This window comes from Anabrus simplex, chromosome 1 (genome assembly GCF_040414725.1).
Source record: "Anabrus simplex isolate iqAnaSimp1 chromosome 1, ASM4041472v1, whole genome shotgun sequence".
Taxonomy (NCBI): Eukaryota; Metazoa; Arthropoda; class Insecta; order Orthoptera; family Tettigoniidae; genus Anabrus; species Anabrus simplex.
In genome coordinates, this window is record NC_090265.1 from 199,279,616 (window position 1) to 199,296,123 (window position 16,508).

At 39.0% G+C, this 16,508-nt stretch overlaps 1 protein-coding gene across 2 annotated transcripts in view; it reads right to left on the reverse strand.

Annotated features, from left to right (window-relative positions):
• Window positions 1–15,986, reverse strand: part of LOC136885591 (homeotic protein Sex combs reduced) — a 292,440-nt gene extending 276,454 nt beyond the window's left edge. Inside the window, exons 1-2 of one of the 2 annotated variants that reach the window (XM_067158270.2) lie at window positions 15,079–15,986; window positions 11,092–12,632 (exon numbers count right to left, since the gene is read on the reverse strand). In XM_067158270.2, the coding sequence (XP_067014371.1) occupies window positions 11,092–12,019 (928 nt within the window). In that variant the 5' untranslated portion in view covers window positions 12,020–12,632; window positions 15,079–15,986. Of the gene's footprint in view, window positions 1–11,091; window positions 12,633–12,726; window positions 12,869–15,078 lie in introns of those variants that run through there. The other variant, XM_067158260.2, reaches the window with a different exon arrangement.
• Between the last annotated feature and the right edge of the window lie 522 nt (window positions 15,987–16,508).

A 16,508-nucleotide genomic window follows, 5' to 3' on the forward strand; every position in this document is an offset into this window, starting at 1 on the left:
TCTTATTGAACGTGTGTGTAAAGCAGGAGGCGGGCGGCCTCTTTCATCGTTCAACAGAACATCTTCAAGGTAATGGCCACATAACTTCTTTCTTTCTTGCTACCTCCGCAGTTTAACCCGAGGGGAAGGTCCGACTCTCTAGTATGTAACCTACTTTTCTAAAAATGTAAGTTTTTGCCGGCGAATGTAAAAACTTCATAAAATCTTTAACTGTAAATCGGGGATAAAGAGTGATGTACCCTCTCGAGCTCCCCTTCATCTTGGTTTGAGGTGACTTCGTTTTGTAACGGTTTTCTGCCTGTAATGTGTTAAAGTAATTTATATACGAGTCACCTCAGTAGTTTGGGAATAGCCCCTGCTTCATCGGCCTAGTGCCCCTTAGGTTTTGTTAGTGTTCACATCTAGGAGTGCAAGTATACGGCTCCATTCATTTTGTGTTCGGGCCATTAATATAACCTGTTATTCTTATTCCACGAAGGCCCCGTAGGTTGGGTATTTAATACCCATGTAAAAGTAAGTTGTATTTGTAAATGGTGGTTTGAGAGATCAGAGATTGACGTAATGTTGCCTCGAGTAGGCAGTATGGAACCGAGAGCCTGTTAGCTATTTTTCAAATTTTGTAATTGTAAAGTGTGCCTCTGGGAGGCTAGATATTGCAAATTTAGGAGCAAGTGCTCTTTGAAGTAGGGGATTTCTGCCCTTTACTAATGTTGTTACCTTTTGAATAGTAAATTTGAGCTGGGAGCTCAAGAATTGTAAAACGAGGGACTTGAAGCCCAAAATCTGTCACGTTCACTAATCTTGTATTTTTCCTTGACTTGTTGTACCTGATGCTTCATTATTATAAAATATTGTTAAGTTTGAAGTTCTGAAAATGTAACCTTCCGTTTAAGTTTTAAATTAATTTTGATAGTGTAGTTAGACCCATTCACCCCGGCACCTTCTTTAACCTCTTTTTTTCCACGGGTATCCCGGTAATAATAATAATAATAATAATAATAATAATAATAATGAACATGAATAATACTCTTGTTCTGTCACTTATGAGCTAATTCTTTCTTTCTTAATCTGTTTACCCTCCAGGGATGGCTTTTTCCTCGGACTCAGCGAGGGATCCCACCTCTACCGCCTCAAGGGCAGTGTCCTGGAGCTTCTGATTCTGGGTCGGGAGATACAACTGGGTAGAATGGCCAGTACCTCGCCCAGGAGGCCTCACCTGCTATGCTGAACTGGGCCCTTGTGGGGGGTGTGAAGATTGGAAGGGATAGACAAGGAAGGATGCGGCCATGGCCTTAACTTAGGTACCATCCCGGCATTTGCCTGGAGGAGAAGTGGGAAACCACGGAAAACCACTTCCAGGATGACTGAGGTGGGAATCGTACCCAGCTATACTCAGTTGACCTCCCGAGGCTGAGTGGACCTCGTTCCAGCCCTCGTACCACTTTTCAAATTTCGTGGCAGAGCCGGGAATCGAATCCGGGCCTCCGGCGATGGCAGCTAATCATAATAACCACTACACCACAAAGGCGGACTATGAGCTAATTCACTTGCCAAAAGTCGAACTTACAATTAATCATTTAAGAAGAATGAACTCGTTTTAGTAAACAGGTAAGCTGCACATGTTTTCCTTGTAGTATATAGAGTTTATTAAGATTATTTATTTAAGAAAATGAAATATGCCACATTTATGTGTCCATTTTACGAGTACATACTATGTACATGTTATATAACCTGCGTTGAAGTAGTTTCTTACTGACATAAATTATGCGACACTAGAAATATGGCTTCTGACTAATTTTACGTGCAACTTATTTCTGCGTACCTTCTGCAAGCTGGCAATGAAGAAATTTTATTTATAACCAGCCTACTCACATTTAAGCCCTCTTTTCGCTCGCACTCATTCATGCACAGCCAAATGATATTACTTTCAGAGAAGAAATATTGATAAAAGTAATGGAAGAAAAATTAGTGGTAGGATGGTGGTGCAGATTATAGTTTTAGGGAGAAATAACAGTAAATAATCACCCTTAAAAGTAAATTAGTTAGGATACAGCTCAAGTGCAAACGTTCACTTATGGCCTCTATTCATTATGGTGTCTTTAATGGTGTTGTCCGACTCCATGGCTAAATGGTTAGCGTGCTGGTCTTTGGTCACAGGGTTCCCAAGTTCGATTCCGGCAGGGTCAAAAATTTTAACCATCGTTGGTTAATTTCGTTGGCATGGGGTGCGTATGTGTCGTCTTCACAATAATTTCATCCAGATCATAACGCGCACGTTGTCTATGGGCGTCGAATCAAAAGACCTGCATCTGGCGAGCCAAACTTGTCCTCGGACACTCCCGGCACTAAAAGCCAACGCCATTTCATTTTACTATGGTGTCGAATTGTCAAATGTTCGTTACTCAAGCTTGACTCATATGGTGGCTTCGAATTTCCCCTGAGACCATTCTCTCAATGGATGACAGTAGTTATCCATTTCAGAACTAGTAAAATCTAGGATGGTATTCTTTCGATGAAATATGGCTGCTTTCTCCTCATTTCCCACCTTGTCTTCTCTCCCGACAGGCATCATGTTCCTTACTGCGGAAATATATCCCTTTATGACGGACATAGATGACTAGCATACCTTAGTTTTAAAAGTGATCGTATGTACGGAATGCTAAAGAAAAATATACTCCTTTATGTAGAAAAAGAATCGTTAGAAAAATCAAACATTTTTCCCTTACTTCGGATACGTTGAGAGCATTTTGTCTTCTCGAGGAATCAATACTTTTACCAAAGAGGAAGTCGGCCATAATTTTGGCATAACGTTGCCATCTTCTAAGTATGTATTCTGAAGAACGAGTTTTAAATTCACACGTATCTGGTCCTGCATCAGTCCATTAGGAAACAAATTACAATTGGCGAACATTATACAAGCTTGATGAGCCACACGTGAAAAGTCCTTCGTACTACTGGTTACAATGAAGTGGCAAAACATTACTAGACGGATGTCTTTGTAACATATGGATGATTACCTCTGGTTTAAAAATAGTGGTATTTTTCTAGAATGAAACCGAATTCTTAGGGTTTGCTTTATATATTTTTAAGTGACTCGTGTTAGGCCCTTTTAAACAACAATCATCATCATAATAATCATCATCATCAACTGACGCTTGGGTTTTGGTGTATAATGATTTCGCAAGTCACCATCTATGAAGAAGACAAAAGACAGGATTGTCCAGCCACTCTAAATACATTTCGTATCTTCTTCTTCTTTTTCTACAGCTTTTCCCACACGTGTGGATTTGGCGCTGTTTTACGGCCCGATACCCTTCCTGACGCCAACCCTACATAGAGGGATGTAATCACTATTGCGTGTATCTGTGGTGGTTGGTAGTGTAGAGTGTTGTCTGAATATGAAGAGGAAAGTGTTGGGACAAACACAAACACCCAGTCCCCAGGCCAGAAAAATTAATCAGAGGTTATTAAGATCCACGACCCAGCCGGAAATCGAACCCGGGACTCTCTGAACCGAAGGTTTCAACGCTGATCATCCAGCCAATGAGTCGGACAAATACATTTCGTATCTATGGTGAGTAATCACGAGGGCCATGAATGTTAAGGATAGTATTTAGTTTCAACACTATTCTCCCCTACGTGAATTTAAAGCCTTTCCAACCTGTAGGTGAGGAGCCGCCACTGTTTCCTGCTAATCCTCTCCCAGTTTTAAGGGTTTCCTTGGCAATAATTTAATAATGAGTATGAAATACTTCCCTCTACTGTAGCCTTCATCAAAATGTCCTCTTTTTGTCTTTCATATGTTACCCTAAGGTCTTGACAGGTCTTGTCTTACCAAGTGACAACTGATCAGACCGAAGGCCTGCAGATTATGAGGTGACGCGTGGTCAGTGAGACGAATATTTTTGGCCGTTATTATTAGTTCTCTAGCCCTCGGATCAACATGGAAATCCCTGAAATAGCCGATAATCAAACCTGGGGGCTCTAGGTAAGTGGGAGGCTCGCTACCCGTACACTGTGGGCGACATACAATAAATAGGTCTATAGCCTACTACTATAAGCGGAAGTAAATATAATACAATGAAAAAATGTATAAAGTTCATAAAAATGTCATACTATGTCTTCGAAATAGAAAGTACTGTACAAGAGTCAGTCTCAGTGGCTCAGACGGTAGAGCACTGGCCATCTGAGTCAAAGCTTTCAGATTCAATCGAGGCTCAATCCAGTGGTAATATATATTTGAAGGTGCACTAATACGCCATCCTCGTGTCAATACATTAATCGACAAGTAAAATAAATCCTGCGGAACAAAATTCCGACAACTAGGCTTCTCCAGAAACCATAACAGTTGTTAGTACAATAATGCTATTATTAGAAAATAGCCTATATGATTGTCTATATCAATTTTAAATTCATAGCCTTCTATTTCTAATATCCCAAATTTTTACTTGTTACGGTAGAATGCCTTAGTAGGGGAAGCGATTGTTAAGATTACATGATTTGCTACTCGAGATGTCTCTACTTTGAGACATTCCAGATAGTTTGTTAGGAAAGCCAGTCCTATAGCATAAGTGTGATTAAAGAGCCCATAATTAATTTAGTTAAAACATTAAATAGAGTTATTTGTGATTGCTATAGATTTTAAGACACCGTGGTGTCGGAATTTCAACCTGTGGGATTTCTTGAATGTGCTGGATGCAGATGACAGTGGGTTATTAACATTTCACATTTAAACACCCCCAAATGCCAATGATTACTGCTATGATCTAACTCATTCTCTTGAGAATAGATGGCCAACAATTAATATAATTTCGTGTGGCAGGGATGTTGGGGACAGCACAAACACCCAGCTCCCGGGCCACTGGAATTAACCAATGAAGGTTAAAATCCCCGACCCGGCTGGGAATCGAACCCTGGACCCTCTGAACCGACCATTCAGCCAACGAGTCGGACAACAATTAACTGACTACTACTGATGTCAGCATTCCCATTTTCACCTCTAGACAAAAGTCGGGACAGTTCCTATTCATAGATTACAGGTGATTTCTGTCTGGCTCCATGACTAAATGGTTAGTGCGCTGGCCTTTGGTTACAGGAGTCCTGGGTTAGATCCCTGGCAGGTCTGGGAATTTTAACGATAATTGGTTAATTTCGCTGGGTGAATGTGTCGTCTTCATCATCATCTTATCCTCCTCACGACGCGACGGTCGTCTACGGGAGTCAAATCGAAAGTCCTGCATCTGGCGAGCCGAACTTGTCCTCGGACACTCCCGGCACTAAAAGCCATACGTCGTTTTATTTTTCAGCTGATCCCTTCCACCTCATTACCCAATTTCATTCTCTGTCGTTCATTTTATATTCGTTAGCTCCTCAACTGAGGTTGGCGCCAAGAAGGGCGTCCAGCCGTAAAATATGTCATATAATTTCATCTCATCATATCCCCGACCCCGTAATAGGAAACGGGACAATGGGTAGACATACTACTGAGGTCAGCGATGAAATGCTTGATTGAGAAGCCAACCATCAGCCGAACAAGAGGTAGTTACCAACGTAATAACTCTGGTCTTATATTTTAATTTTCATTATGAAGCTTTTGTTAGTCTAATGGTTAACAATTCCTGCAATCGATAAAAGGTGATTCGTATGAATGAAATGGTGTAGAGTAATTAGTTTATGTACTGTAAATAGATAATATGGAATTAATTTAGGTTTCTTGTGCCGTATCCTTAATTATATTATGTAAATTCATACGAGTTGAGGCCCCACAGTTAGAGGCAAACAAATGCTTTCGATCGCTTATTAATTAGATGTCGAACACGCTGATACAGAGGACAAGCGAGCAATATCTACTGCTCTACGATGAATGTTCCTTTTATTCTGACATTCATTTCTCTGATTTATATTTTATTAAATGGTGTTGGAATGCAATAACGCCATCCAAGTATTTGTCTCGCATATTGCGATTAATTAAACGTATTTCCCAATCTCCAATATTTTCCTTTGCTGCAAATTCTTCCACTTAAAAACTGACAGTCAATTATCTACTAAAATTTTAGCATGGCATTTTGTAAATTGCGGATCATGATAGTTGAATAGTAGGCCTATCGTGTTCGGCTCCTCACCGAAGTTCCTGCGGTTAAAATCCCCGCATTAAGGATTTTTAAAATGAAAAATCACGTCTTTGTGGTTCATTTTCTACGTGCTACTGGAAGTCTTTTGCCTACAACCACGTTAGAAGTTTAGAACATACTTTAATTGTTTAGAGATTATCCGAAGAGCTGTCTATACCGATGATGTCAGACAGATATTTTCAGTGGAAAGCTGTCCGACGCGTTGGCTGAACGGTCAGCGTACTGGCCTTCGGTTCAGAAGGTCCCGAGTTCGATTCCCGGCCGGGTCGGGGATTTTAACCTTAATTGGTTAATTCCAATGGCCACGGGGGCTGGGTGTATGTGTTGTCTTCATCATCATTTCATCCTCATCACGACGCGCAGGTCGCCTACGGGAGTCAAATAGAAAGACCTGCACCTGGCGAGCCGAACCCGTCCTGGGATATCCCGGCTCTAAAAGCCATATGACATTTCATTTCAGTGTAAATCTGACAGATTTTTTTTAAATATTACCAATTGCCTCTAACATTCTTATTTATATCATTGACAGCTTACACCTTACAGTATACTCAATAAATTTTCCACTGTCAGTGTTATTTTGAAACAGTATTGTAATAATATTTATGCGAGTGCATCTGAAGGTTACTTTAGTTTAACAGTGAAGTATGTTAAATTTGTGTCCTCGTCTCGAAGTGGTACAGGTCTTTTCAGGCACATACCTATGGATGTGAGCTGCATTTACCATTTAAGCCACATACCAGCCCTCCTACAGCTGTTAAATCTCTGACAGTATCGGGAATCGAACCCGGGACACCGAGGATGGCGGCTGATAGTGTTAACCGTTACTCTACTGAGACGCACAGCTTGACAGTAACAGTTTTATGAATCTGACGTAAAGTGGAAAATCCGAGCCAGGTGACAAAATTTAAAAAAAGTATTGGACCTTGTATGTAGTACTTCCTTGTCTTGTAATTTTAAAATTGTAAGTTCAACAGTTTAAATAAGCTCACATTGAAAGTGGGCAACATAAATATATATTAGCTTTTTACCTAGAAAATCTCGATACTTCCGCTTGGGATGTAGGTACTAAAATGTTATTTCTGCTCTACATCCGCTGAATTTCCGTTGGGTGGGCCCATTCATTTTGGAGTGATAATGCTTTATGTATCACTAAAAGTGAAGAAGAATCGTCCTGTGTCAAGGTTATGATGAATATTGAATTATCACAATGGAAGCTGTGACTTTTTTTAAGGAAATGAACTCGCACGGCCAATTCTATTTCCATGGAGTAAACATGACAATGCACAAACAAAGAGTACAAAATACATACATCGTATTGACGAAATTATAATCTGAGTATGGACAAGAAATGTTCAGGTAATCAGTTTTATAAAATTAAATATCCAAATCTATCCAACAACGACCAGTAATCTTCACCCAATTACACGCCGAATATATGCACAAACTGATCTCTGAATGTATTTTAAATGTCGTAATCTTCTTCTGTGCTTAATGGTTTTGCTAATCTGTACAATAATAGTTCTGTTTAAGTGAACTAGGACATCTACCCTCTATCAAAAACATGGACATTCCCTTTCCTTTCATCGACTCTGTTTGCTTAAACATTGAATACCGTAGTTTCGAGATAAATGGGTTTAAATTCTGAGAAAAGAAAAATGTAAATAAAAAAGGGAAATTTCGCAAATAATGATAAACATTTTTCATTTAATACTGTTCTAACAGCAGATGTTGGCTGTGTGAGGCTCGGCTTACAGGAAAATGGCTTAGATATCAAGGTTAATCAAGGAACTTACGGAAAGAAAGAAAATAAAACGCCTCTTACTAGTAGTTTCTAATTAAGAAAATATATTCTAGTAGTTAGCAGTGGTATCCTCATAAAAGTGTCACTATTGCAATAAGAGTTCTTCTTAGAGTTCCTCATTAACTGAAATTGAGCGGAGTAATTTATTATACTGCACATACTGTAATTACCTGTCTCTAAACTGACAGAATTGTTTGTAAACGAGTACATCTGAACCATTCAAATCTTTGTGCCATGAATTATGTAGCACACTTATCTCTAAATTATAGCATCAACCTCCACAAACTAAATTCTCAATTGACTCTCTTAAAGTCTTCTAGACTTCAGATGTAAGTCAGGAATACATTTCTCAGTCTTTAAATTGTAAACTGAGCATTACTGTCTTATCAAAACTATTATGAATTGGGTTTCTGACGTAGAAAGTGAAGAATAAATTCGCACGAGTTCTACACATTCATTTAATGTAATCAAATTGTGTCTTATGAATGTTCTCAAGATATTTACAGAAATAATAGAAATTATTCCTCTGTTCAGGATAAAACAGACTATTATTGGCAGCTATGACTAATTTATAATATTTCTCGGTCTCAGTCATGAGCAGTTATCCCAGTTAAGGAATATCAAGAATTCACAGTGAATTGAGACATCGTGAATTCAAGTGTTCTACAGCGAAGAAAATATTATATCCGCTCCACCTTTGTTTCGTGGCATTTCTTCAGTAATTGTTTATATTTTCATCTGCAAAATAACTGCGGTTTCCAGCAAAGCTCTAGTGACACGAAATAGAGTTCTGCACGAAAATAAATGCATGTAGTTACAAGATACAATAATCCCATTTACCCTTTCTATAATTTTCATCATACGAATTCAAAGGGGACAGTTTAGTGAATATCCATTTAAATGGTTTTAAACTGAAGTGTAAGCTGATGGAAAATTTCATTATTTTCGTGACGATTTTAAAATGAAATACGAAATTTGAGGTAAATGAAATTAGTTTCTATGAAATTCTATTCACCACGATGATTTTTTCAAACGAATGTTTGAAAACATTTTACTAATCAGGAAAGTAAGCATGTAATCCTTCATACAGGCCAGATGGCAGTGCTGGTCTTAAGAAGCGAAATAAATATTTTAACTTGAACAAAGAACGATTATTAACGAGATCTAAGACCATCTGGCCTGACCTTATGTAACGGTGAATACTGTGCCATTGTACGACTAACAGAGAATGTATATCTATCTTTATTTGTGAAACGTAAAGAGGTACCACCGGCAACCCCTACTTTCATACCTAATGATTAATTACTGTTACAATGACGTCATATCCACCCCACCTCAGTCCACTATTAAACCCCCTCCATTGCAATATACAGTTAAACCGAAAAGCAAATATATTAGTGTTTTAAATATCAATTCATTCTACGAAGTGAGTAATTGATTATTAATAGGGAACGTCATGCAGAAGAAGAGAAGCAATATTTGAAATTCAAATCACTACGTTGAAGAGTAGTTACGTCTACACAATTTTAAATTTAATTTGGAGAATTTTGCTGAAAGAATCAGTATTTGAGTGAAATATGATATTATAATTCGTGAGGAAATACTGAGCTATTCAATTGTTTATTTCAGTTTTGATTACATAATTATCGTAATAGTTCGTTATTATATAAATAATGAAGATAAGATATATCTCAGATTGCATCAACGCAGAAAATCTGTACAAGTCGTGAGAATGAGCTTCATATGCTAATATGTTTTGATAATTAGGTGGGATCTCAACAAATATGCCTCCTTAAGTTTTATGGCAGTAGTTGGAGTGATATTGCTTACAGTACAAAAGAAACAGTTGAATTGTAATTAATTCTTGATGGAATAAGAATATCATTAATTTCAGTCTGATTAATGCAGTAATAGAGTAATTGCCTATAATGGATCAGAGTAATTGTCCACTTAACTTACGTTACGTCGTGAAGTATTGCCGTGCACCCAACAAGTTCTTAATCGAGACAGATGTAACCTATCGACTCGCCGATAAATTCCTTCCTCTTCTTTGATCAAAATCTATAGAATGATTAGAAGTTATGGCTGAAGATGGTTTAAACCTTTTAGTGAAAGAGAAATGTTCATTTTTCAGCTAATCAAATCATAATTCAATTGTTGCCATTATTAGCCTACTAACATCATTTTTGGACGGAATAAGAATAAGTAAACTATGTCACTACGTGTCTTCCAAGTCGTAATAAACAATTTTCAGGACACTTTTGTGTGTGATAAGTTTATTTTCGTTTCCTTTTGTAACATTCACTACCGGATCAAAATGACAAATGAATTATCGATCTTCTACTCAGAATGTGATTGCGTTAGCGTGCAGTAGGAACAAGAAAACTAATGAAATGTATTCATTTGTAACATAAAAAATAATAGTAATAAATCTTAAGATAAAGGGGCAAATGCAAATTATATTCGTTAGAAACTTACTATTAACATGCATTTATCTAACAATTATTTGGTCGAGTAAATCCGAAAAGAAATGGGCTTGTTTATTCCCCCTCAAATGACACTTGTAAGAATATAATCTGAAGAGCCCTAATTGATTTTCCTTCTTAATACTGTCAATTTATACAATAGCAATGACATCCAAAAATAACACAAATTTCAGCAATACATTTTTCTTACAGCGCGAAAATATTTAAATATTCAAGTTGAACACGTAAACACCGCATGCAATATTAAACAGATTACATGCATTGACATTTCTTTTAACTTTTGTTTCCTTAGATGTAACAGTTCAAAACGTGCCTGTTGATTTACTTAGAATCAAAGCCTTTTAATTAATCCTTGCTTTATTATTTTCGAGTTCTATGCTGACGATAGTGACATTCATAAACATTGATATTTCAACTTTCTCGCGTGATCTTTTCTTGAGAGTACGTAACTTCTTTACTTTCTGACAGTACGTGAATTCCTTAGTTTCTAAAATTATGATAAAAAAATAACAAGTTCTACTAAGGAATAAAAGACAAAGTTAGGAGATTTAGTTCCACTTATCGGATGAAATTTTTAATCATGAAATTGTAGATTACGAAGAATAATAGTCTAGGTGATCTTTAACTACAAAACACAGAACATGCCACATCAGATACATGGAATAGTACTTACTTTGGCCGAGATGTACACGTTTCATCCAAGGGTAGATCTGGGGTGGGTTTGAGTTACTGCCCGCCGCGGTGCTCTGTTTGCTGCTGCTGTTGTTGTTATTGGCGGCACCCCCTGTTGCACTTGACGTGGACGATGTGGATGATGCTGGCGACGAGGAACTCTGAGACACAGCTGACGACGCTGTGTTATTGCTGCCTCCAGCTGTAGCTGGTCCCTGCGACGCCGGGGACGTAGCTGAAGATGTGGCTCCTCTAGCACTTGGTGCAGAGCTCGAGTTGCTCGGGTTGGGTGTCACAGCTGGGGAGGTGACAGCTGACGTCTTGACGCTCACTGCTGACCCCGAAGAGCTTCCACCTTGTAATGGAGGACTGTTCCTCGTTGGTCCACCACCAGTGGTGCTGAGATCCTGCGGCGAACTTACTCCCGTAGTTGAAGTAGAATCTGCATATTTGCAGCTACTTGCATTGCTCGCGACGGAATTGTTGTTAAGTAATGATCCTCCAGGGGTGGTAACGACACCCAGAGGAGGTGTGACCGCCCCTGGGCTGGCAGCATGATGATGCTGCGGTGGAGGTTGCTGGTGTTGCTGAAGATGTGCCGGGGCGCCTCCACCTCCAAGTCGTTGATGTGATTGGTGTAATTGTGTGTAGTCTATCATTGCTGTCCCACCTCCGGAGGCGCCGTTCTGCATGTGCTGACCGCCGTAGTAGTGATGGCCCGGCACTTGTTGTTGGGGAGAATAGCAGGTGGGAGGGTAAGATGACACTCCAGCCGCTGCAGCTGCAGCCGCCGCGTTATAGTAATCACCACCTTGGCCTTGATGCTGTGGGTGACCGGAAGTACCAACAGGAGAGGCGCCGGGACGTTGTGCTTGGCCCTGGTTGGCGTAACACGACGCCAAAGAGTTCACGAATTGATAAGAGCTCATTTTTACTCGAGTTGTCTTGCACGAATATCACAAGAAAGCGTCTATTCTTATCTTTGAAAAACGATTATATGTTCTCTGTTTATCTCTTATCCTCTTTCACAGTAATCATCTTGACTACTGTTAACGCAACAGCTACACAGAATAGACAGTGACATAGAAGTAAAATTTACTGAACAACACCACTAATTCACACAGGTTGGACTACTTCGATATAGTGCGTATTATTATACAATTATACACGTAGGAACTTCTGCTATAACTTCTAACTTGCTTTTTATAAGTCTGTTGATTTCATTACAGCTGTAGAATTAATGTGTATATTTAAGTAAAATCTTGAAGATATTAACGGCAATTATACTTGGGAATTATTCCAAAGACCATTGATGAATCATGAAGTGTAGTTAAACTTCGTTCATAATTCAAAAAAATGTTATGTTAAATGATTCTGACACTAGGACACACACGATGTTCGAGTTCATTTCTCGTAACGATACAGTCCAATAACATCAACAGGCTGCGAGAAATGACTACGCTGTATGTAGATAATGGATGACAAGATAACGTCTTTACTAATGTCCACAAATGATAACGAGGAAGTTCATAATTTCGGCCACTTAAAAAGAGAAAAAGAACAAACTATTTTAGAAGCAGTGATAATGACAATAATAATATATTACAAAGGAGGCAAACAGGGGATGCTTGCCTACCTTGTGGTTGCTATAAGAGGGGATGCCCGCTACTCGTCGTATGCTACTCTCCAAGCCGCTGTCACGTGGATGTATGACAAGGCAAACACTTGTGTCTGCTCGGAAAACTTTGGCCACATTACAAAACCCGTGGCGGCGGCAGCGCAACTCACTAACTCACTCACAACATAGGGGATATAGGGGGAAAACTAGGCGCGCCAATCCGCTACGTTAGTCAAACCTTGATTGGTAGGTACTTGCTCTCACTGTGTGGATTCCTCAACCCCGTTGTCGAATGTTGGGGAAAAAGGAGAGGGGGAAGGGGAGAATCAGAGTGAGACAGAGAGTGACAGAGGGGCCAGAGGAAGGGGGAGAAGAGGGACCAGTGTGAGAGAGATGGTGGGAGAGGGAACAGGAGTCAGAGAGAGGGGAAGATACAGGGTATTTGATGTAAGAGTGAGACAACTATAAAACTAGATGTGGAGGGGATACTTCTAGATGTGGGAGGGGGAGGAAGGGGGCAGGTTAAAAAGTCTTTTGCTGTCTCACTGATGCTGGGATGTATGTATATATGTGTGTAAAACGTACAACAATATTTCTGCGCAGTCGCAAATTAATTTAGTAAAAATCTGTCATGACTGAACAGAAAAGATTTTCTCTTTAAACCGCGATTCGGAAATATTAGTATACAGTTGTATGTTTTATTAAAATATAAAATAAGTATGAGGGTCTGGAAAATCATTTCCGGCAGGCAATACGGATTCAGTTTATATCAAATGAGGTCTGCAAATATTCTCTCTCCGTAATTTATTACATTGCTCAAGACTTGCGGTTGAAAATTAAGTGAAGATGTAGTTCGTAATTTATGTAATTTAGAACAGGTTAGGTGCTTATTTTCGCCAGAGAAGAGAGGCGAGTCAAAATTTACGACCTTGTACACAAAAAGAAGAGGTATAGGGAGGGGTGGGGGGAGTCCTTCCTTACACCTAGGGAGTAAAGAGATAAAAGAGAAAGGGTTGATTTAGAATCTGACGATTTCACTTTTCAAAAGCTTGTTTGGCAAGTGGCAGTAAAAATGTTTTATATCTGTATATAGAGTAACACAAATTGTCAGGCTTGTAGTTCTGTTTGTTTATTGTTGTTTTTGTAGCGTGTTCTGTGGGGATGTTATTACACCTAATTGCTGTACTGTAGGCCTATATGAAGTTCCCCCGGGTGGACAGGAAGACTACGTCACTCAGTCGGTCTGTTACAGGGCAATTATTACTGTGCCGCGGGATTTACGATGCGGCTAAGAGGGGAGAGTAGCTACAGACGCACAGGCCTCTTAACTAGCAATAAAATGTGCACGATAGCCTGCTAATTGTTTCATTACAGCTTCTGCATTGGAATGTCCGCGGCTAAACACACTGATTAACTGCTAAGAAAACAACATTGAATTAATGGCATCACAGAGAAATTAAAGACGGTTTATGAGTCTTTAACATGCGTTAACTGATAAATGTATAGGAGTAAGTTAGAATTGGATTTCTCATGAAAGGAAAAAGTTTAATTCTCATGCATATAAAACAGCTAAGTTGAATATTTTATGGAAAGTTCAATGAATTAATTATTACGATTTAATAGGGAGATAATAGAACTAAATTTTGTATTTCTTGGAACAGTAGTTTAAAATGAATAGATCATTTGAAAAAAGAGAGAACGCGAACAGAACGAAGACCCCGTTGGATCTAAAATATACAATTTCAGTATTTTTGTATATATTTTTTCTATACAGCATTCGACCGATCGTTCGGAAAACTCTAAAAATATATATAAATATTTCTTAGATGTATAGATATTTCTCAGAAGTGTTAAAATAATTTCTTTCACGGATCGATACAATAAAACAAATTACTTCTTTGAAAAGTAGTTAAATGGTCATAAATTAGCATGTTTTTAACAATTAAAAATGCTATTTAATGGCAAAATTATTTAAGAAGAGGACAGACGAAAGCCTGTTTGTTTCTAAATAATACACATCGAAACATCATTTTTGGACGTCAGTTGTTGGTTACTCATATCTATGCAGCAATGCAAATGCATTTAATGTATATTTTAATGAACATTATTGCACGATTGTTATTTTAAATGAACGAAGCCGAAAACTGGGAATACTAATGACCTGCTGTTAATAACCAAATAAGCAATGAATTTTCTGAATTTATCTGTGAAGGAAACGACTTACGTTTTTAAAACACACTTCAGAGCGCATGCAACTTTATTCAAAGACAAAGCAGAACATCCTGTAATCAAAAATTTATAGGCCTACTACCCGTACCTAGACCTGGAAATTATTTGACAGGCCATAAAATAAAGGAAGATCAAACTTACATGTCAAATTAACAGCTGATTTGATGTTATCACGCCACACTATGTTCTCATTAACCGGTTTTTCGAGTTTTAAACGCAGTGTGAAAATCATACAACATTGTAGGGGCTCCGCCTTGTTTTATAATCTGTTGGTTTCATCAATGTATTATCCGTGCAATTAGGCCCTTTACAATTTTATGGCACTTTATACTGAAGAAGTGTCTTAATTAAGTTGTAAACGCGCACTCGAAGGGGGAGAGACGGAAAGCTTCTGGACGTGTTGAAATATTACACATAAAAACAACACATTTTCTTCGTCGTCTTCACAGTACTTCTAATGATGACAGTTAAAATTCACTGGCATGACAATGTTAACATCTTCACGACACTTCCCGCTTTCCACTCGCGAACACTGCAAAATTCACAGCTGTTACGTTCTACTTGTTGATCTCAGCGGACAGTAAATTACGACAGATTCTTGGTGTCCTTCTTGCAGTAAGCACTGATTTAATAGGATTGAGAGGAAGACGTACATCCACTAAACATCATCTTCTAAACCGTAGTCTTATATAATTGGATGAAATGCTTAGCTGCGTGAAACCACCCCCCCTCTTCTTCTCTTCACCCTAGGACTGCCCCCAGCGCACACGGACCTCGTGCTAATACTTGCGCGCGGCGTTCTTCGCTTGTTACAATTCACGTCCTTTCGTAAATATTTTTAAATATATTACGGTCTTATTACAAAATTCGCCCTAACCTAATTTTGATCTTTCGTTATAACAATACGTTTTCCCGATTTTTACAGTAATTTCACTACACATGATGACAAAACTTGAACTATGTCCTTATCGTTTTGTTTATGATGTCACTATTTTCAAACACGCATGAGAAAGACTGGTTGATCGTTGTGTATGTTGATTCGTCACTGACTCCTGGTGTAAACTCGTAAAGTATTATAGGATAGGATGTTGGTATTGCTAGTCTTTCCCCCTTGTCCCCACCCCACAACTTTTCCCCCCCTTACTCCTCCTAGCCAATATAACTGTGGAGTATTATCGGCCTTGCTGTAGTTCTAACATTTGCTCACCAGATGGTGCAACTATGTGTGTGTTGTCGATGTGGATATGTATGTGTGTGTGTATGACTGTCTCTCTTCCGTTCGCACGCCCGTTTGTGTTCACGGTACTGGCTGATACTTTTCTTTTTCACTTGCTGTTATAACTCACTCCGTCTCACTCACGCTACTTTCTGCTCTATATTCCTTCTTCTGCATGTTTGTCCGTTTTAGTCTCCCCTCTATACCTCTGACACGAACAGACCTCCCCCCTCCACCCCCGTCTTCCCCTACCCATCGCCCCCTCACTCACATTCGTGAAAGGTTGGTTGGGTTTTCAGATGAGAGTAGAGTTTCGTCGGCGAAGCCTTCGTTCCTTGGCGCTAGGCAGGACAGC